General features: G+C 45.4%; 1 protein-coding gene across 1 annotated transcript in view; it reads left to right on the top strand.

The window, feature by feature from the left end:
* The window catches only part of LOC110508826 (protein FAM110B), a 42,277-nt gene extending 20,237 nt beyond the window's left edge, over window positions 1-22,040 (top strand). The window contains exon 2 of the mRNA XM_021589666.2: window positions 19,401-22,040. Coding sequence (XP_021445341.1) covers window positions 19,744-20,988 — 1,245 coding nt within the window. The 5' untranslated portion in view covers window positions 19,401-19,743 and the 3' untranslated portion in view covers window positions 20,989-22,040. The remainder of the gene's footprint in view (window positions 1-19,400) is intronic.
* Window positions 22,041-22,670: the final 630 nt, after the last annotated feature.

Genomic DNA, 22,670 nt, shown 5'->3' on the forward strand with positions numbered 1-22,670 from the left:
CCAGTGTCTGGTCTATCTTGATTTCATTGTGGCTCAGTACAACTGTTGAAGGTCAGGAGACATCCCTCTATCCTTTAGTGTCCTTAGAAATAAAAGCAGACAGTTAGAGGTAATACTAGCTAGTGGAATACAAACAAGGCATCATTGTCCTATTTTATTGCGTAGTGTCTGTGCTGGTTTAGATGATGGATTAATCATCATGCATTTGATTGATCAGACTAAACACATGTTTTATATGAGAAGATAATTGGCCTGCAAGGGCCTCCAGTTGAGGGCAATAATTTAGGCCTACCTCACAAAGAGGTGGCTGTATTGGATCTTAATACACATGGTTCTTTTCCTGTGGTCCTGTACGTCCTTTGTTGCAAAGAAGGTTACCCAGTACTTTATGCTAATAATGAACCAGCTATGGTGACGATTAGGGAGAGTCTAAGACAGGTGTTCTGGACTTGAACCAGCTATGGTGACGATTAGGGAGAGTCTAAGACAGGTGTTCTGGACTTGAACCAGCTATGGTGACGATTAGGGAGAGTCTAAGACAGGTGTTCTGGACTTGAACCAGCTATGGTGACGATTAGGGAGAGTCTAAGACAGGTGTTCTGGACTTGAACCAGCTATGGTGACGATTAGGGAGAGTCTAAGACAGGTGTTCTGGACTTGAACCAGCTATGGTGACGATTAGGGAGAGTCTAAGACAGGTGTTCTGGACTTGAACCAGCTATGGTGATGATTAGGGAGAGTCTAAGACAGGTGTTCTGGACTTGAACCAGCTATGGTGACGATTAGGGAGAGTCTAAGACAGGTGTTCTGGACTTGAACCAGCTATGGTTACGATTACGGAGAGTCTAAGACAGGTGTTCTGGGCATACTTGAACCAGTGCAATGACTCAGAACTTTTCATTTCGGTCACTGCAAAATTAAAATCTTAAAAGGAGAACAAATATTTTACGTAGACAAATAGCCTACATTCAGTATCTTTCACGATCTCACTTCCATGCACACACACACACTTAGGAGTGCTGTTACACTAGCATTCACTGCTTCATGAGGTCATGGCAGGCAGACACCGTATCCGTCGCCATTATGTCTGGGCTGGCTAGCCTAAACACACACAGGCTCCCTGTCCACGGGGCTGGACCGAGTTCATTGTGTCTGTCCTCTCGACAGCGTTATTAAGAATGGCTGCTTCACGTCATCTCCTGAGGATTCCATTTATAAATGTATAGTACTGGTGCTGCACCCCCCTCACCCCACCAGACTATCGGAACGGTCCACTGAAGACCTGGAACTAAATGAGGAGGAGAAAGCCAGGGGTGAGAGAGGGGCTGTGCTGCAGCCTGTAGTCTTTTAAGATCTCAGCGTCATGTGTCTGCCTGGTGCTGCAGGTGTCAGTGGCCAGCCAATGTCACAGTCTGACAGGTGGACCGCCCCCCCCCAGTGCTCTAATCCTGACACTGCGGGTCCTCGCTGCTGTTGCAGGCGGTCCATCTTGATACCTGCGGGGAAACCGTGGGCAGGAAAGGGGAGGAAGAGGAAGAGGGAGGTGAAGGGGGTGACTTTGTTTTAAAGGTCAGCATAAAGTATTCAGCAGAAAGCGGCGGTGGTAAGTGTGAGTGTGTGGTGGTCGGTAACCAGATACTGGGCCACAACCCTGAGTTAGGCAGATAGCCTAGTGGTTACGTGTGTTGGGCCACTAACCAAAAGGTTGCTGATTCAAATCCCTGCGCTGACTAGCTGTTGATGCCCTTGAGCAAGGAACTTAACCCTAATTGTTCTTGTAAATTACTAAAATGTAAATGGTATGGCTGTTTTAATTCAAGTGTGTGCTATCATGTCTGAGTGGGAGCCTGTTTCCAGGCCGTGTGTCAAGTGGCTGTTTGTGTGTATATTTCAGCACTGGAAGCTTGTAGATTCAGAACCCTAAGAGCTTTTCGGAGGGTGCTGCTATGTTTTAAGTACTGTGGTGTGTTTGTGTGTGTGTGTGTGGGATGGGGAGTATTACTTAATACTGCTGCAGCACTTCTACAGTGGCTGAGGCTGTGTAATGGAAATTCATTGAGGCTTTATCTTGGTTGTTTATTTTAGTATTATAAATGATGTAATGTAATGACTTAGCACCATTTGAGTAATTGCTTATGGATTGAACCATTTGATGATTTTACCTGCCGCTATTTCATTGTTGACTGAACTAAACCTAATATTTTGTTTAGCATGTTGTTCCTCTTTAAATGTCCTTAGACATGTGACTCTGACTGGTCTCATGTTAGAGTATACGCCACATCATGCATGTATCAAGGTTTGGTTCAATAAGACCACTGTTTCCATGCCAGAGCTGTCTTATTTTGATGGCTTGTGTGTATTTATTCAGCTTAGCTAGCCCCTTCTCCAAGAGAGTGTGTGTGTGTGTGTGCAGCATGTTTCGAGGAGTTTGGGCCGGTCTTGTTGCACTGAAACAGGCAGCAAACAGCGCTACTCCTCTCTGCTCCAGATTTGTGAAAACAAATGAGAATATTTTGTGATTATAGAAAAAGGATGAAAGAAAGATTATGAGAAGATAATTGGCCTGCAAGGGCCTCCAGTTGAGGGCAATAATTTAGGCCTACCTCACAAAGAGGTGGCTGTATTGGATCTTAATACACATGGTTCTTTTCCTGTGGTCCTGTACGTCCTTTGTTGCAAAGAAGGTTACCCAGTACTTTATGCTAATAATGAACCAGCTATGGTGACGATTAGGGAGAGTCTAAGACAGGTGTTCTGGACTTGAACCAGCTATGGTGACGATTAGGGAGAGTCTAAGACAGGTGTTCTGGACTTGAACCAGCTATGGTGACGATTAGGGAGAGTCTAAGACAGGTGTTCTGGACTTGAACCAGCTATGGTGACGATTAGGGAGAGTCTAAGACAGGTGTTCTGGACTTGAACCAGCTATGGTGATGATTAGGGAGAGTCTAAGACAGGTGTTCTGGACTTGAACCAGCTATGGTGACGATTAGGGAGAGTCTAAGACAGGTGTTCTGGACTTGAACCAGCTATGGTGACGATTAGGGAGAGTCTAAGACAGGTGTTCTGGACTTGAACCAGCTATGGTGACGATTAGGGAGAGTCTAAGACAGGTGTTCTGGACTTGAACCAGCTATGGTGACGATTAGGGAGAGTCTAAGACAGGTGTTCTGGACTTGAACCAGCTATGGTTACGATTACGGAGAGTCTAAGACAGGTGTTCTGGGCATACTTGAACCAGTGCAATGACTCAGAACTTTTCATTTCGGTCACTGCAAAATTAAAATCTTAAAAGGAGAACAAATATTTTACGTAGACAAATAGCCTACATTCAGTATCTTTCACGATCTCACTTCCATGCACACACACACACTTAGGAGTGCTGTTACACTAGCATTCACTGCTTCATGAGGTCATGGCAGGCAGACACCGTATCCGTCGCCATTATGTCTGGGCTGGCTAGCCTAAACACACACAGGCTCCCTGTCCACGGGGCTGGACCGAGTTCATTGTGTCTGTCCTCTCGACAGCGTTATTAAGAATGGCTGCTTCACGTCATCTCCTGAGGATTCCATTTATAAATGTATAGTACTGGTGCTGCACCCCCCTCACCCCACCAGACTATCGGAACGGTCCACTGAAGACCTGGAACTAAATGAGGAGGAGAAAGCCAGGGGTGAGAGAGGGGCTGTGCTGCAGCCTGTAGTCTTTTAAGATCTCAGCGTCATGTGTCTGCCTGGTGCTGCAGGTGTCAGTGGCCAGCCAATGTCACAGTCTGACAGGTGGACCGCCCCCCCCCAGTGCTCTAATCCTGACACTGCGGGTCCTCGCTGCTGTTGCAGGCGGTCCATCTTGATACCTGCGGGGAAACCGTGGGCAGGAAAGGGGAGGAAGAGGAAGAGGGAGGTGAAGGGGGTGACTTTGTTTTAAAGGTCAGCATAAAGTATTCAGCAGAAAGCGGCGGTGGTAAGTGTGAGTGTGTGGTGGTCGGTAACCAGATACTGGGCCACAACCCTGAGTTAGGCAGATAGCCTAGTGGTTACGTGTGTTGGGCCACTAACCAAAAGGTTGCTGATTCAAATCCCTGCGCTGACTAGCTGTTGATGCCCTTGAGCAAGGAACTTAACCCTAATTGTTCTTGTAAATTACTAAAATGTAAATGGTATGGCTGTTTTAATTCAAGTGTGTGCTATCATGTCTGAGTGGGAGCCTGTTTCCAGGCCGTGTGTCAAGTGGCTGTTTGTGTGTATATTTCAGCACTGGAAGCTTGTAGATTCAGAACCCTAAGAGCTTTTCGGAGGGTGCTGCTATGTTTTAAGTACTGTGGTGTGTTTGTGTGTGTGTGTGTGGGATGGGGAGTATTACTTAATACTGCTGCAGCACTTCTACAGTGGCTGAGGCTGTGTAATGGAAATTCATTGAGGCTTTATCTTGGTTGTTTATTTTAGTATTATAAATGATGTAATGTAATGACTTAGCACCATTTGAGTAATTGCTTATGGATTGAACCATTTGATGATTTTACCTGCCGCTATTTCATTGTTGACTGAACTAAACCTAATATTTTGTTTAGCATGTTGTTCCTCTTTAAATGTCCTTAGACATGTGACTCTGACTGGTCTCATGTTAGAGTATACGCCACATCATGCATGTATCAAGGTTTGGTTCAATAAGACCACTGTTTCCATGCCAGAGCTGTCTTATTTTGATGGCTTGTGTGTATTTATTCAGCTTAGCTAGCCCCTTCTCCAAGAGAGTGTGTGTGTGTGTGTGCAGCATGTTTCGAGGAGTTTGGGCCGGTCTTGTTGCACTGAAACAGGCAGCAAACAGCGCTACTCCTCTCTGCTCCAGATTTGTGAAAACAAATGAGAATATTTTGTGATTATAGAAAAAGGATGAAAGAAAGATTATGAGAAGATAATTGGCCTGCAAGGGCCTCCAGTTGAGGGCAATAATTTAGGCCTACCTCACAAAGAGGTGGCTGTATTGGATCTTAATACACATGGTTCTTTTCCTGTGGTCCTGTACGTCCTTTGTTGCAAAGAAGGTTACCCAGTACTTTATGCTAATAATGAACCAGCTATGGTGACGATTAGGGAGAGTCTAAGACAGGTGTTCTGGACTTGAACCAGCTATGGTGACGATTAGGGAGAGTCTAAGACAGGTGTTCTGGACTTGAACCAGCTATGGTGACGATTAGGGAGAGTCTAAGACAGGTGTTCTGGACTTGAACCAGCTATGGTGACGATTAGGGAGAGTCTAAGACAGGTGTTCTGGACTTGAACCAGCTATGGTGATGATTAGGGAGAGTCTAAGACAGGTGTTCTGGACTTGAACCAGCTATGGTGACGATTAGGGAGAGTCTAAGACAGGTGTTCTGGACTTGAACCAGCTATGGTGACGATTAGGGAGAGTCTAAGACAGGTGTTCTGGACTTGAACCAGCTATGGTGACGATTAGGGAGAGTCTAAGACAGGTGTTCTGGACTTGAACCAGCTATGGTGACGATTAGGGAGAGTCTAAGACAGGTGTTCTGGACTTGAACCAGCTATGGTTACGATTACGGAGAGTCTAAGACAGGTGTTCTGGGCATACTTGAACCAGTGCAATGACTCAGAACTTTTCATTTCGGTCACTGCAAAATTAAAATCTTAAAAGGAGAACAAATATTTTACGTAGACAAATAGCCTACATTCAGTATCTTTCACGATCTCACTTCCATGCACACACACACACTTAGGAGTGCTGTTACACTAGCATTCACTGCTTCATGAGGTCATGGCAGGCAGACACCGTATCCGTCGCCATTATGTCTGGGCTGGCTAGCCTAAACACACACAGGCTCCCTGTCCACGGGGCTGGACCGAGTTCATTGTGTCTGTCCTCTCGACAGCGTTATTAAGAATGGCTGCTTCACGTCATCTCCTGAGGATTCCATTTATAAATGTATAGTACTGGTGCTGCACCCCCCTCACCCCACCAGACTATCGGAACGGTCCACTGAAGACCTGGAACTAAATGAGGAGGAGAAAGCCAGGGGTGAGAGAGGGGCTGTGCTGCAGCCTGTAGTCTTTTAAGATCTCAGCGTCATGTGTCTGCCTGGTGCTGCAGGTGTCAGTGGCCAGCCAATGTCACAGTCTGACAGGTGGACCGCCCCCCCCCAGTGCTCTAATCCTGACACTGCGGGTCCTCGCTGCTGTTGCAGGCGGTCCATCTTGATACCTGCGGGGAAACCGTGGGCAGGAAAGGGGAGGAAGAGGAAGAGGGAGGTGAAGGGGGTGACTTTGTTTTAAAGGTCAGCATAAAGTATTCAGCAGAAAGCGGCGGTGGTAAGTGTGAGTGTGTGGTGGTCGGTAACCAGATACTGGGCCACAACCCTGAGTTAGGCAGATAGCCTAGTGGTTACGTGTGTTGGGCCACTAACCAAAAGGTTGCTGATTCAAATCCCTGCGCTGACTAGCTGTTGATGCCCTTGAGCAAGGAACTTAACCCTAATTGTTCTTGTAAATTACTAAAATGTAAATGGTATGGCTGTTTTAATTCAAGTGTGTGCTATCATGTCTGAGTGGGAGCCTGTTTCCAGGCCGTGTGTCAAGTGGCTGTTTGTGTGTATATTTCAGCACTGGAAGCTTGTAGATTCAGAACCCTAAGAGCTTTTCGGAGGGTGCTGCTATGTTTTAAGTACTGTGGTGTGTTTGTGTGTGTGTGTGTGGGATGGGGAGTATTACTTAATACTGCTGCAGCACTTCTACAGTGGCTGAGGCTGTGTAATGGAAATTCATTGAGGCTTTATCTTGGTTGTTTATTTTAGTATTATAAATGATGTAATGTAATGACTTAGCACCATTTGAGTAATTGCTTATGGATTGAACCATTTGATGATTTTACCTGCCGCTATTTCATTGTTGACTGAACTAAACCTAATATTTTGTTTAGCATGTTGTTCCTCTTTAAATGTCCTTAGACATGTGACTCTGACTGGTCTCATGTTAGAGTATACGCCACATCATGCATGTATCAAGGTTTGGTTCAATAAGACCACTGTTTCCATGCCAGAGCTGTCTTATTTTGATGGCTTGTGTGTATTTATTCAGCTTAGCTAGCCCCTTCTCCAAGAGAGTGTGTGTGTGTGTGTGCAGCATGTTTCGAGGAGTTTGGGCCGGTCTTGTTGCACTGAAACAGGCAGCAAACAGCGCTACTCCTCTCTGCTCCAGATTTGTGAAAACAAATGAGAATATTTTGTGATTATAGAAAAAGGATGAAAGAAAGATTATATGTTTGTCACAAGATTCTGATCAAGGCTGCATGAATTTCATGTTCATGCATGACGGTGTGATTTTTACTATTGACTACTGTAATACAGCAGACCAAGCCTACCTTGATTTTTTTCACTTACTAAGTAAAAAGAGTCTCAAAGTCAGATGGACGTTTCCAGCTGAATGATGATGGGAGTTTAGTTCCTCCAATGGGAGTAGGCCTTGGGAGGCCAATGGGAGTAGGCACTACACACACACATCACCTTCCCCTTTCTCTGCAGTCTAAACACTCCCCTGTCTGTTGTGTGGAGGACTCTATTCTGATGCTGCCAGTCTGTCTGACAGAGAGATCAGACACTGCTGCAGCGAGTAGCCAAGCTAATAGGAATATAAGCAACTTCACTTAGAAAAGCTTAGCTTTGAAGCGTCCAAGCCTAGGATAGGAAAGGAACTAATGGCTTTCGAGCTTATTCAGTGCAGTAGAATTACAAAACAAACTATTATAGATGACATACATAGAAAGCATTCCTTGACCGCCGGTTCAGTAGCCTTGATTATATTCTACAGCCTGGTATTGTTGTATTCAAAACAATGTTAATGACTGGAGATTTGGTGCCTATTCAAACTAAAATGTTCACCTCTGAAACATGACATTCTCCCCTTTGATCAAAACCATTAAAAGGAACAAATCTACCAAATCCAACCACTAACATACTCCACCTGTCTCCCGAACTAAAAATACAGGATCCAGGGATAAAGTTGTCCATCAGCCCTTAAACCGTATCTGTTCGCCTCTTCGTCTAAACACCTTCAAAGTAGTTGTGATTTACATTTCTTCAGAGATCCTGAACAGACCTCATTCCTTTCTCCCAGTACACACCCTATCCTGCCAATCCCTGAAGTACTGTAACTATCTAGGCCTAGCACTGCTGAACAGAGGAGCATCATCCCAAATGTTTTCATTACTTCAGTGCAACAGTGTTTTTCCACTCTAGCACCAAGGCCAACAAGCAGCTAAGCTAACAGGCAGCAAGGTAGCAGCAGTCTTCTGCAGAAGAAGAAAGACAGACCCAAATGTTATTCCAATGTGTTCAAGATAATGTCAGGACAGAGGAAAACACAAGTGGACTAAGTTCATCACTCACTGGTGGTGATGATTTTCCACTGTTAGACACCGAGGCCGATTGGAACTTATGTTCTCCTTTTAGCCAGCCGAATTATCTTGCATTTGAGATGCATCTGCTTTCAGCTGAGACAGTGTTCTATCTATGGCTGGGACAGCTTCCCTGTCTATCTGTACTGTAAGCTAGTATCAGTACTGTAAGCTGGTATAGCTGACAGAGCAATATACTGATCCCCCACTGTGCCAAGAAGCAGGGCCTCTCAAACACGCCCACCTCGCTCCTGCTTCTGCTGGTGTTAGTAAACAAACGATAGATAATGTATCACAACTGTGACTATCTCTGCTAAGAACAGGATGGATGTATCACAACTATGAGAAGGCAAGCTGTTAAGAACAGGGTAGGATGCTACTGATCTAAGTCAGTTCTGTGTTAGGTTAGGATTTGAGAAGGTGGGCCTACTATCTTCTACCTGCAGTGTTTAGAACAGGGAACAGAGGAAGCCAATGATTCTGGCCATATGTTGTATGTAGTGCAACATCCTTTGTTCCAGCCCAGAACCCTAAACACCTGACTCAACTAATTGTGGTTTTGAACCAGTACTGTCAAGACAATGATTAGGTGCTTAGGTGCTGCGGTGAACCAAAAGCTTTACTCAGTACTAAACAGTACTACACAGTGTAACAGTAACCTTTAGTGGAGTCTGTGTGAACAGTCATTTTGGCCTAGATCAGATCTATCCTCGATTAAGTGATCACAGTGGGCAGAGAGTTAGTGTAACTGGCAGCCCATTAGACAAATAGGCTATGTTATGTGTAGCTAAACAGCAGAGGGTCAAAGTCGTTAAGAATTCAGCTCTAGCATAACAGACGGCGTGCACTGAGGCCAGTTTCATTATGCCCTCTAATGGTCATGGTCTTTTGTTAGTTTTTCTCCCCAATTTTGTGGTATCTAATTGGTCTTGCCTCATCGCTCCAACTCCCGTACGGACTCGGGAGAGGCGAAGGTCGAGCTTCATGTGTCCTTCGAAACACAATCCAACCAAGCCGCACTGATTCTTGACACAATGCTCACTTAACCCAGAAGCCAGCCGCACCAATATGTCGGAGAAAACACCGTACACCTGGCGACCTTGTCAGCATGCATTGCGCCCTGTCCGCCACAGGAGTCGCTAGTGCGCAACGGGACAAGGACATCCCTGCCGGCCAAACCCTCCTCTAACCCGGACGACGCTGGGCCAATTGTGCCCTGCCCCATGGGTCTCCCGGCTGCGACAGAGCCTGGACTCGAACCCAGAATCTCTAGTGGCACATCAGGCGATGCAGTGTCTTAGACCACTGCGCCACTTGGGAGGCCATTGGTCATGGTCTTTATGTTTGGGAAACAGATCCTGAAACTGCTTTCCTACATCAAAGGATGTTATTCAGCCTCTTTATTTCTCCTATGACTCCAACTGTCCTACTTTTAAAGGACGGAGGCTGAGGAGCTGTTTTTGTGGAGGTGGTGCCAGGAAGAAGATGGGAGGACTACTCTCCTGTTTTTCCCCTGTTCTCTGTGGCGTGACCATAATTAACACCACTGAAACGCACAGCATGCTGGGAGGGAGGGGGAGAGAGGCGAAGTCAGGCGGGTTAGCGACTCAAGCAGGCGCACGTGTGTGCGTGGTCTGCCAGGAACCCTGTTTATAAATATCCCTGCCTACACTGCTGCATCGTGGGATGCTGAGGCTCATCGTGTGGAGGCTGTGCTCTCCGCAGTGTATGAGATAATCTGCTGTTTTTTATGAGGGAAGAAGAACCGATATTATGAGGCTATGCCCCCGTACTCTTACAAATTGAGAGAACAGATTTAAAAAAGCTTTAGCCTACTTCATTTGCAGCCAATTTGAAAAAGTGTTTCTTATTAGGCTTATTTGTCAACAAAATAGCCGATGCCACGTCTGTTAATTTGAATTGTATTCTCTCAAAAGACTTCCATGTGAAACTAAAGTAAATAAGTTATGAATAAGTAGAATATCCAGTATTATTTTTTTCTTATTGTAATAACTAACCGGCTTCATTGCAGTAATTTAGTTCAGAGCCATATTTCTGGCTATAAGGAACTGAATCTGCCTCATTGTTACAGGTTAGTCATGGTTGATTTGGGAGATTGCTATAGTGGAGCGCTTGTTCCACATTTTGTTACATTACATCTTTATTCTAAAAAAAGTATTAAATAAATACAAATTCTCAATCTACTCACAATACCCCATAATGACAAAGCATTGTAGACATTTTTGCAAAAAAAACAGAAATACCTTATTTACATAAGTATTCAGACCCTTTGCTATGAGACTTGAAATTAAGCTCAGGTGCATTCTGTTTCCATTGATCATCCTTGATGTTTCTACAACTTGATTGGAGTCGACCTGTGGTAAATTCAATTGATTGGACAGGATTTGGAAAGGCACACATATAAGGTCCCACAGTTGACAGAACATGTCATAGCAAAAAACAGGCCATGAGGTCAAAGTAATTGTCCGTAGAGCTCCGAGACAGGATTGTGTCAAGCACAGATCTGGGCCAAAGTACCCAAAAAATTCTGCAGCATTGAAGGCCCCAAGAACACAGTGGCCTCCATCCTTAAATGGAAGAAGTTTGGAACTACCAAGACTCTTGCTAGAGCTGGCTGCTCGGCCAAACTGAGCAATCGTGGGAGAAGGGCCTTGGCCAGGGAGGTGACCAAGAACCCGGTGGTCACTCTGACAGAGCTCCAGAGTTCCTCTGTGGAGATGGGAGAACCTTCCAGAAGGACAACCAGGAATGGCTTCCGGACAAGTCTCTAAATGTCCTTGAGTGGCCCAGGCAGAGCCCAATCGAACATCTCTGGAGAGACCTGAAAATAGCTGTGCAGCGACGCACGCTCCCCATCCAACCTGACAGTGCTTGAGAGGATATGCAGAGAATAATGGGAGAAACTCCCCAAATACAGGTGTGCCAAGCTTGTAGCATCATACCCAAGAGGACTCGAGACTGTAATCGCTGCCAAAGGTGCTTCAAGAAAGTAATGAGTGAAGGGTCTGAATACTTATGTGATATTTCAACAAAACTTATTTTTTTAAACATTTGCTAAACTTTCTAAAACTTGTTTTTGCTTTGTCATTATGGGGTATTGTGTGTAGATTGATGGGGGGGGGACAATTTAACACATTTTAGATTAAGACTGTAACGTAACAAAGTGGAAAAGTCAAGGGGTCTGAATACTTTCCAAAAGCCCTGTACCCCCCCAGTTCTTCTAGTAAATAAACATAACTGCTTGCATGAACTGAGCTGGATAAGGTGATGTGCAGGCAGGCAACAGCATTGTAATGAAGTGTCTGTGTTGAACATAACTGTCCCAAAACAGCCTCCCTCTCCAATCCCATTAGCAATATTTGTCGGCAGCCGTTAGGCCTGCTGATGTTGGGATCACATTTACGGAGTGTGTGTGTGTGTCCACCCACTGTGAATGTGTAAGTGTGTGGAGGAGAGGGGAGGTTTGTGTGTGTGTGAGAATACTGACAATCTCTCTCACACAGTAGCATCTATGGTTGTAGCTCACCAGTAACACATCTATGGTTGTAGCTCACCAGTAACACATCTATGGTTGTAGCTCACCACTAACACATCTAGGCAAGGACTTGATGATCTGTTGAATCAGGTTGTTAAACATCCGTGGAGTTTAAATGAAGACTCTATGCATGCTATATAAAGCCTTTGTTTGTGGGACCAAGCCTGAGCACCACATGAGACTAAGTTTAAAATGGGTCTGAGTGTGTGTGTGTTTTTCTTGTACTAATAGAGACTACGGTGTTTGTGTGTTTCTATCTCTGTCATTCTATCTCTATAGGAAACCCTGCCTGTCTGTCCTGATGCCCTTTGCATTCGTTTGCCTGGGATCACAGATTAACACAGAGACTTCACTGACTAATTCCTGTACCATAAATATTGATTCTCACCATCCAAAATAAGTAACACAGGCCTGCTTGTACAGTCGTATCGGCGCAAATAACCTCTAATGGAAAAACTGGCGGTTTCGGACCAACAAACGCTTTTACAGTTTCTCTCTGTTCTTCCAAATAGTATAAAATTCAATAGACTTACATTCAGTCCAAAATAATTTTCCTGTTGCGTAAAATTAATATTTTATTCTAATCAGTTTTCCGACTGAAAAATGTTCGGTTTATTTACACGGTGGGATGGTCAAGATGTAACGGGATAGCTGAAGTGTACAGGTACAGCAGACCTATTCTGTAACAGATCTATTGTATTGTCTTTTGGCTGAAGACACAGCGCTGGCTGCTGTCAATATCTCCATATCTCCTCAGAGTAACAGATCTTCCAAGCCTTGTATTGACATTGGAAAGTATTGGCAGTTGATAACTGTCGCTGCAATTCTTGAGTTTTTCACATAGACAGTGTTGGGAGTTTGTGGGCGACCCCTAGAGTCTGAACATCTTTTACTGTCACTTTGATCTCAAGCTTTTTCCCATCTTGCTTTTGGAGAGAGTGCAGACCAACGTTGAAGCAGAAAGAAACCTAGAAAGTTGTAAAGTATATGTTTACTACTAAAGGAGAATCGAGTGCTTAGATGATCAGTGTGATGAACCAGAAGGGAATTGGAATGTCTCTTCCTTTGCCATTTGTGAATGGAGAATCCTGGTTTTGTGCTCCCCTTTTTGATGCGTGCACTGCATTCTGATTCTACAGCAACAGCGCCATCTACCGCCATTTTCTACAAACTACTTTGCGATCTAATAGAGCCTCATCTACAGCTTCTAGAATCATCATCGTCGCCTCATTTTAAGAGGGACGTTTGACTGGTACATCGTGGGAGGATCTGATATGAGTGCACTCACATTTCATTTTCATTTTATTATTACTGTTTTGGACAACTATTGTTGTGAATGAATGTGCATTGAAAACAAACTATTTCAACAGTAGATGAATTGAAACATTTGTCACTGAGTCCTTGCCGTATTCTTCCTTCAGTAGATATTACATGTTTTCCCTTGCCTTTATTAGATAACATTGCTTTAGATCGCAGTCCCCTTTTGTACCGCAATAGACTGTATGCACATTGTACATAGTAACTCTAAAGTAGTTCCTACAGTGTGTTGCACAATGTTTTTGGGGAAATAAAGGTATTTTTTATATTCTCTGCTACCCCAAAATCTCTGGCCTAAAATCTTACCCACTCTTCTACACTCCTTCATGTAAAAGGGGTGAGCCCATCCAAAAGCACCTCTCTGGGCCTGCAGCCATCCCCAAACTACCATCCCCAAAGACCAGCCCCCTTCAATCCCCCTGAGAGGAGAAACCTGGGAGTGGCGTGTTTCTTGTGGTAACAACATGCAGATAGAGATGGTTTTAACCATGTTCAGAGAACCACACACAGAGATGAGAGGGAATGGGCTCCATCCCCCAGGGAGATGTGGTGCAAGCACATATTCAGTCTCAACCAATATCTGGAAGGATGGAGGAAATCTGTAAACACACAGAACCATTTGGGGGAAATTAGGAGACATGCTATAGGTATCACAGGGTCTCTTTTCATTATAGTGAATGAACCATGAGTTTACAATGACACATGGCAACCTGACATATTGTGGCTCTGAATCTTCTCCTGTCTGTTGCAGATTTGTGTACAAGACCTTGGCAGATAGTAGATTTGCAAACCCTATTAAAGTCAACTGCCAGTTGAATGACTCAACACTCAGAGACTGTCGTTATTTGGGGGTTTGCAAACATCTGAGTCTTGAGAATTAGCGATGGCTCAAAGCTGATCCAACCCCCGTTGTGCGGCTCAAAGCTGATCCAACATTGTGGACTTCATTGTAGTTTGTAATGAGTTTTGATTTTGCATGTGCAGTACTTCTCTCTCTACATGCTGCATTGGTCATTCAGCTATACTGTACGTAGTTCTTATTCTGTCTCAATTTGTCGCAACAATACCATTATTTAACTGAACATGGGCCCCTAGCCATGTCCGTTCAGTCATCACCAAATGTCTGGGTGCCTACTTACTGCCTAGTACGTAACACACTGACCATCATGTGTTTGGGGCCTGGGGTTGAGAAAACAAAAGGATTGTCTGCCTCTCCCAGACCCAGCAATGAATTTGAGCTCTCAGCTGATGTGGTGTTTTTCTGTTGGCCTTTGATTTATTTTTAAGGAAGAGAATGGAATGTTAGGCTAATGTGGTTATGAGAATGAAGGATTTTGTTGGGTCGAACATTCCAAACATACTCCGCTGTTATGGATGTGCTCATTCTGGCCAAAGGACACTATGCATCTCCTGTGTTGATCAACCCCCCGGCCAACAGCTCTGCACCCCCCCCCCCCCCCCTCTTCTCCTTCATCCAAATCCAGATAGCTGATGTTCTGAAAGAGCTGCAAAATCTGGATCCCTACAAATCAGCTGGGCTAGACGGTCTGGACCCTCTCTTGCTAAAATGATCTGCCTCCATTGTTGCAACCCCTATGACTAGTCTGTTCAACCTCTCTTTCGTATCGTCTGAGATTCCTAAAGATTGGAAAGCGTCCGCGGTCATCCCCCTCTTCAAAGGGGGCGAAACTCTAGACCCAAACTGTTACAGACCTATATCCATTCTGCCCTGCCTTTTTAAGGTCTTCGAAAGCCAAGTGAGCAAACAGATTTCGAAACCCACCGCTATGCAATCTAGTTTCCGAGCTGGTCACGGGTGCACCTCAGTCACACTCAAGGTCCTAAACGATATCATAACCGCCATCGATAAAAGACAATACTGTGCAGCCGTATTCATCGACCTGGCCAAGGCTCTCGACTCTGTCAATCACCGTATTCTTATCAGCACTCAACAGCTTTGGTTTCTCTAATGACTGCCTCGCCTGGTTCACCAACTACTTCTCAGACAGAGTTCAGTGTGTCAAATCGGAGGGCCTGTTGTCCGGACCTCTGGCAGTCTCTATGAGGGTGCTCAGGGTTCAATTCTCGGGCCAACTCTTTTCTCTGTACATATCAATGATGTCGCTCTTGTGGCTGGCGATTCTCAGATCTACCTCTACGCAGACGACACCATTCTGTATACATCTGGCCCTTCTTTGGACACTGTGTTAACAAACCTCCAAACGAGCTTCAGCTTCATACAACTCTCCTTCCGTGGATTCCAACTGCTCTTAAATGCATGCTCTTCAACTAATCGCTGCCCGCTCCCACCCACCCCACTAGCATCACTACTGTGGACGGTTCTGACTTAGAATATATGTGGACAACTAACAATACCTAGGTGTCTGGTTAGACTGTAAACTCTCCTTCAAGACTCACATTAAGCATCTTCAATCCAAGGTTAAATCTAGAATCAGCTTCTTATTTCGCAACAAAGCCTTGTTTGTTGCAATGTTTTTTAAAATATTTATTTTTTAGTTATTTCACCTTTATTTAACCAGGTAGGCAAGTTGAGAACAGGTTCTCATTTACAACTGCGACCTGGCCAAGATAAAGCAAACCAGTGCGACACAAACAACAACACAGAGTTACACATGGAATAAACAAGCGTACAGTCAATAACACAATAGAAAAAAAAGAAAGTATGCTGCCAAACATACCCTCTTAAAACTGACTATCCTACCGATCCTTGACTTCGGTGATGTCATTTACAAAATAGCCTCCAACCCTCTACTCAGCAAATTGGATGCTGTCTATCACAGTGCCATACGTTTTGTCACCAAAGCCCCATATACTACCCACCACTGCGACTTGTATGCTCTCGTTGGCTGGCCCTCGTTTTATATTCGTCGCCAAACCCACTGGCTCCAGGTCATCTATAAGTCTTTGCTAGGTAAAGCTCCGCCTTATCTTAGCTCACTGGTCACCATAGCAACACCCACCCGTAGCACGCGCTCCAGACGGTATATTTCACTGGTCATCCCCAAAGCCAACACCTCCTTTGACCGCCTTTCCTTCCAGTTCTCTGCTTCCAATGACTGGAACGATTTGCAAAAATAACTGAAGTTGGAGACTTATCTCCCTCACTAACTTTAAGCATCAGCTTAAAGCAGCTCACCGATCGCTGCAGCTGTACACAGCCCATCTGTAAATGGCCCATTAAACTACCTACCTCATCCCCATATTGTTTTTATTTACTTTTTTTGCTCTTTTGCACACCATTATTTCTACTTGCACATCATCTGCACATCGATCACTCCAGTGTTAATTTGCTAAATCGTAATTACTTCGCTACTATTGTCTATTTATTGCCTTCATTTGCGCACACTGTATACATATTTGTCTATTGTTTGTTTATCCCATGTGTAACTCTGTGTTGTTTGTGTCAAACTGTTTTGCTTTATCTTGGCCAGGTCGCAGTTGTAAATGAGAACTGGTTCTCAACTGGCCTACCTAGTTAAATAAAGGTGAAATAAAAAATCTTGATAAGATCCATGGAGAATATACGTCTAATAAAGAGGTAGTCTGTTAAGGAGAAAGACATGGCAAATGGTATTTATTAGGAGGAATCGGCTTCCTCAGACCGAGGAAGAGGGGGAGAGAGAATGAGGTGTGTGTGGACTTATCTGACTTAGTGACTTTTGCTTTGAGTAATTGAATCAAAACTGTAGGTCACTGACTGTAAACATGTGTATTATATCATCCATTCTCTGGTTGAATGTCAGGTGAAAAACTACTGAACTCTGTGCTGACATCATATACATACACTACAAACTCACTCTACAACCCCCCCCACCAAACAACCCTGCACCAAACAACGAGTGTTGCAGGGCAGACGGGACAAAAGGCCCCCACAGCTGGTTGGTTGGCATAGCCCTGTTGAGGGGGGTGGGTAAGGGTATTGTGAGAGGGAGGTTAAGACTGTAGTCCAGAGGTGATTATAGTCATTTGTATTGGCTTGAGGAGAGTCTGGTATTTACTGGTATTACTGTGTATAGTACTGGTTCTGACCCCCTCCTGCTCCTTAATTACGGTATGGTGGTGTGTGTGTGTGTGTGTGACTGCAGACATATGCAGTCATATGTATGGGCCCTGCCACTGACCCACCCACTTCTAATGAGAGTTTCCTTTTGTCATGCTGTTTTACACAGTCCTCTGTCTCCCATAACATTCATAGTCATATAATCCTCTCATGTTTACATTATAATATAGGCAATCTACTGGGTCCTTTAGCTCTAAGGTCTAGCCGTGACCATATCTATGGAGGAAATGGGGCCTGGGAGAGTTTCTGTTCATTCAGACGTCCTTCTGTGGATGACCCTGCAGTGTTTCCCCTATGTATTTTCATGTAGGCGTGTTGCAGAGGCCCCCGAATCTGCATCCGGGGCTAACCAAACAAATGTATTCCATTGAAGAAAAATGTAAGCGGGGTCAATGGGCAAGGTAGCCCTCCTAATTTATAATAAGGGGAAACACTGTCCCTCCGTATTAACCACTAGGGACTACAATGGTTTGGTTTATTCTCCTGGAGTGTCTTATCTTTAGATGATGAAATGGGTCCCCACGGTTACCCCGTGGCCACTGCTGTGTTTCGGCTGGAGCTGGGAGTCTGTCATTGCTCGATTGAATTATGTAAATATTCCTTTGCAGATTGCTGTGGGAGTCCCCAGACCCCTAATGTGATTATATTACTAAATAGAGGGAAGCAGGCTCGCCTCAGGTCTTTTTGTGTGTGACGGGTCAGGATATAAACTAGTAGTGTGTTTCTATGCTGTACGACAGGGGGGATTGGGAGTGAGGCTTTGGATCTCAATCTAGTCACCTCTCACCCCATCTCGTTTGTGGCATTATTTTGATTATGAAAAAACAAGTATAATTAGTGATTCGGGTGGATAAAGTTGGAGATATTGGATTCAGGCATGTGTATATGAAACAATTATTACTGATATGATGAGTGTGGGTGTGGAGAAAGTCACATGTTGTTTGCAGATGGTGATTACATTTTGTTGTAGTAACAACCCTCATTTCAGTGATTGAGGGGATTCACAAATTAAAAACAGTAGCATCCAAAGGTGCCTCTGATAATTACATTTCCATAGTAGCAAATTGAGGTACCACAACCCCGTTCAATCCAGAAACAAAAGCAAAACCCACAACAAATGGTTAGATTTGCACTGATCCATGACCCCATCACACCCCCCGTCCAGGCAGTGCCACCACTTGAAAATGACAAAGTAAACTACAAATTGTCCCTTTAAAAGGAACTCATTAGTCTACTCTTATCTGTAGTAAGCCAGACATTAGGGTGTGTTTTTGGTTTGACTGAGGCAGTCGGTGTCTGCTCCGCCATCGCTCCCCCAGACTCCTCTCCCTCAGTAATGTGTGACGTGTCACAGGCAGCGCTGCCTCAAGATCAAAGCAGACACACATACACATACGGTGGGGCTATAAAACTGGTTTGTCACTGCAATTTCCCTGTCCTGTCCCTGTCCTGTAATGATTTTTTATTTATGACAGCCCAAAATTCCACTTCATTATTTTTTCTGTGAAGTTCCCTGAGGTTCTGGTCAAGGCTGAGTGCTTCACTCTATACTTCACTGCACTCTCTATTTCACTCTACACTCTTGCTCTCCTTCTCTGTCATTCCCTTTCTGTCTTTCTGGCCGTGTGTGTGTGTGTGTGTGTGTGTGGTGAAAAAAAGCACACCACTGGTGGCAGTGTCAGCACTTTCTCGTGTGTGTGTGTCTGTCTGAGGCAGAGGAGGAGAGAGAGAAGAGTGAGTTGGAATAGTCTGACTCCTCTCACTGACAGACATCTTATTCTTCATAACTCTTCTGATGTTAGAGCAAAATGTACTGTGTGCTTTTCTACTCAGTCTTTCTTCCTTTGACTAACACCATATTTCTGTGTGTGTGTGTGTGTGTGTGTGCTTGCATCTGCATGTATTCCTTTGTGTGTGTGTTTTTATATAGTGTTCCCCTCAACAGACAAGTAAATGCATGTGTCCCAGCTCTTCATGTTGTTGTTATGACCTGATGTCACCTGATCTCCTAACGCAATTGGTCCGTCTGTGTTTCAGATCTGCTGCCTCCAGTCGGGCGAACAAAGGAGGGGAGAAGAGGCTGATCCTTCCCACAATCCTTCAGTCACTGGGCCTACTGTTCCGGACCACTGCTCTGCCTTCTCACTCCCCTCTCCCCTCCACCCTAAGGCAGGCAAGCTGTGGGGCAGTAGGATCAGGGCAGCAGTAAGGGCTGATTGATGCTCTGTGGGGATGAGACCTGGCTGCTGAAGGCCAGTGGAGACGGCTCCCATTCTCCGCTCGCCTGGCTTTATGTGCGTGTCTGCAGGCTGCCCTACGCGCAGCAGCAGCAGAGCCATCCCCCACGTCAGCCACGGTGGCCACCCCGAGCCATCCAGACATGCCCACCGAGACCCTGCCGTCGCTGGCAGATAGCAAACCCACCGGCCCTGGGGCGGCCTTTGTCTCCGCTGTCCCCCTGCGCATACTCAACAAGGGACCCGAGTACTTCCGGCGCCAGGTGGAGACCAACCCTAAGCGGCTGAGCGCTGTGGAGCGGTTGGAGGCGGACAAGTCCAAGTACGTGAAAAGCCAGGAGGTCATCAACGCCAAGCAGGAGCCTGTCAAGCCCCAGCTGCTGGCCAAGCCACCTGTCTGCCCCGCAGTGGCCAAGAGAGGGGCGAATGGTGGCGGTTGTGGTGGGGTGGCCCTCAAGACATTCAATAACAACTCCAAGTCGGACACGTGCGCCACCACCAGCAAACGGGAGAACCTTAACCTGGAGATCCTCAAGAACCTCCTGAATAGCTCCGGCTCGGTCTCTGAGGGCCACGCTAAGAGCGCTACTCTAAAACCTGGGGCCAGGAGCTTGGCCCCCCACCGCTCCACCCCCACACCCACCACAGACTGCACTGAGCCCACCAGCCTCCGTTCCGTCGCCAAGTCCCTCAAGGTGCCTCCGCCTGCACCTGGCCGACAGAGCCCCCAGGGGGGGAACCTGAACCTCAGCCGCCGGCTGCTGGAGGAGCGGGGCGAGGGCAATCACTCACCCCTCCATGCCTCCCACAGCTCCTCCGACATCCGCAGGCTGTGCAACGGTAAGCCTCTAAGGGCGGCCCGAAGCAGCAGCAGCTCCGCACCTCCCTTACCCCCCAAGCCCAGTACCAAAGTCCTGGCCCCCCTCTGCGACAATGCCCTTCAGTCCTCTGGGAGGGAGCCTCCGCCGCCCTCCTCTGCCACCCCAGATGAGCAGTTGGAGCTAGAGTTGGGGAGCTCGTTGGCCCGCCGGCCCTCTCTGCACCGCTCCAAGTCGGACCTGAGTGACCGGTATGCGCGGGCAGGCGCCGACGTGGAACGCTTCTTTAACTACTGTGGGCTGGACCCTGAGGAGCTGGAGAGTGTGGGCGTGGAGAGCTTTGCCCGAGCCAACTCCGACATAATCTCCCTCAACTTCCGCAGCGCTAGCATGATCAGCTCGGACTGTGACCAATCACGGCATAGCAACGAGGACATGACGGACGAGGAGGAAGACGTGAGCGAACGCGTGCCGTACGGAATCTCGGCCGTGGAACGAAACGCCCGTGTCATCAAATGGCTGTACAGCATCAAACAGGCGCGCGAGTCGCAGAAAGTGTCTCATGTCTAAAAGAGAAGAAACAAACTATTAGATGGTCCTTGCAACAAAACAAAAAAATACTTCCTATGGAATGAAGGTCTTTGGACACTCAATCTCTGAATGTCAAAGTATTGACTGGCAAGACGCCCTTGGATGGATCTTGCGGTCGCTATTGCGTTCAGTGTTTGTTGTCCTCTGAATCTGCATGGCTCCTCCCACCCACCCGCCACGGCGGCCTCCAGCTAAAGCAACAGATTTAGGAAATATTGCCTTTTTCAAGATGGCAGCAGTTCAGTTCCGTCTCTTCGAGCAGTACAGCTCTCTCTCATTGTTATGCTTTCTGTCTGTTTAGACCAGCTCAATGACGCCAGCTCTTTTTAGATGTCTTCTTAATGTCCTTTCTTTCTGAACAACACTGAGCCTGGAAGCCATATGGGTGTGAATGCAGCGCTTCAGTGTGTAACCAGTCTTTAGTCTGATAATTCTGAGCTTTGAGTGTCTATAGAAAAAAACTTCCTTGAAAAAAGGGCTGCGAAAGCATGGTACAGTCCAAACCTGCTTCACCCCTTTGGTACCAGGAGAGTTTGTTTGGTACATTCCAGACCCTGCCCCCTTCCCGGGGAAACCCCATATTTATCCCCTTTTTCAGTGTTACTATGGTGATAGCATTCAGGCAGCATCATGAAATCATTCAGCATTATGTGGTTTTTGCTTCTGTTTAGTTTGTTGTCCATAACATTCTCATTGGCAGTTTGATTTTGTGGTACTTGCTTTTTTTAAAGATATGTGTAAATGCTGTAAGAAAATGTATATAATTTCAAAACTGTTAGATGTTTGTCAGAGGGCGCCTGTTAAGCTAACTTACTACATTGTTCAGTCTTCTCTCTTGGCTTGACTGTGAGACTGCGTCAAACCCAGTTCATGATCAAATTTTTACGACGTTATGATGACATACACTACCGTTCAAAAGTTTGGGGTCACTTACAAATGTCCTTGTTTTTGAAAGAAAAGCAAAACATTTTTATACATTAAAATAACATAAAATTGATCAGAAATACAGTGTAGACATGGTTAATGTTGTAAATGACTATTGTAGCTGGAAACGGCAGATTTTTAATGGAATATCTACATAGGCGTACAGAGGCCCATTATCAGCAACCATCACTCCTGTGTTCCAATGGCACGTTGTGTTAGCTAATCCAAGTTTATCATTTTAAAAGGCTAATTGATCATTAGAAAATTGCAATTGTTAGCACAGCTGAAAACTGTTGAAATAGCCTTCATTTCTCAGAACAAGAATAGACTGATGAGTTTCAGAAGAAAGTGCTTTGTTTCTGGCCATTTTGAGCCTGTAATCGAACCCACAAATACTGATGCTCCAGATACTCAACTAGTCTAAAGGCCAGTTTTAATGCTTCTTTAAATTAACACAACAGTTTTCAAAGGAGTTTTCTAGTGATCAATTATCCTTTTTAAAATGATAAACTTGAATTAGCTAACACAACGTGCCATTGGAACACAGGAGTGATGGTTGCTGATAATGGGCCTCTGTACACCTATGTAGATATTCCATAAAAATCAGCCGTTTCCAGCTACAATAGTCATTTACAACATTAACAATGTCTACACTGTATTTCTGATCAACTTGATGTTATTTTAATGGACAAGTGACCCCAAACTTTTGAACGGTAGTGTACATGTTCAGTATATTG

The sequence above is a fragment of the Oncorhynchus mykiss genome, chromosome 28 (genome assembly GCF_013265735.2).
Source record: "Oncorhynchus mykiss isolate Arlee chromosome 28, USDA_OmykA_1.1, whole genome shotgun sequence".
NCBI lineage: Eukaryota > Metazoa > Chordata > Actinopteri > Salmoniformes > Salmonidae > Oncorhynchus > Oncorhynchus mykiss.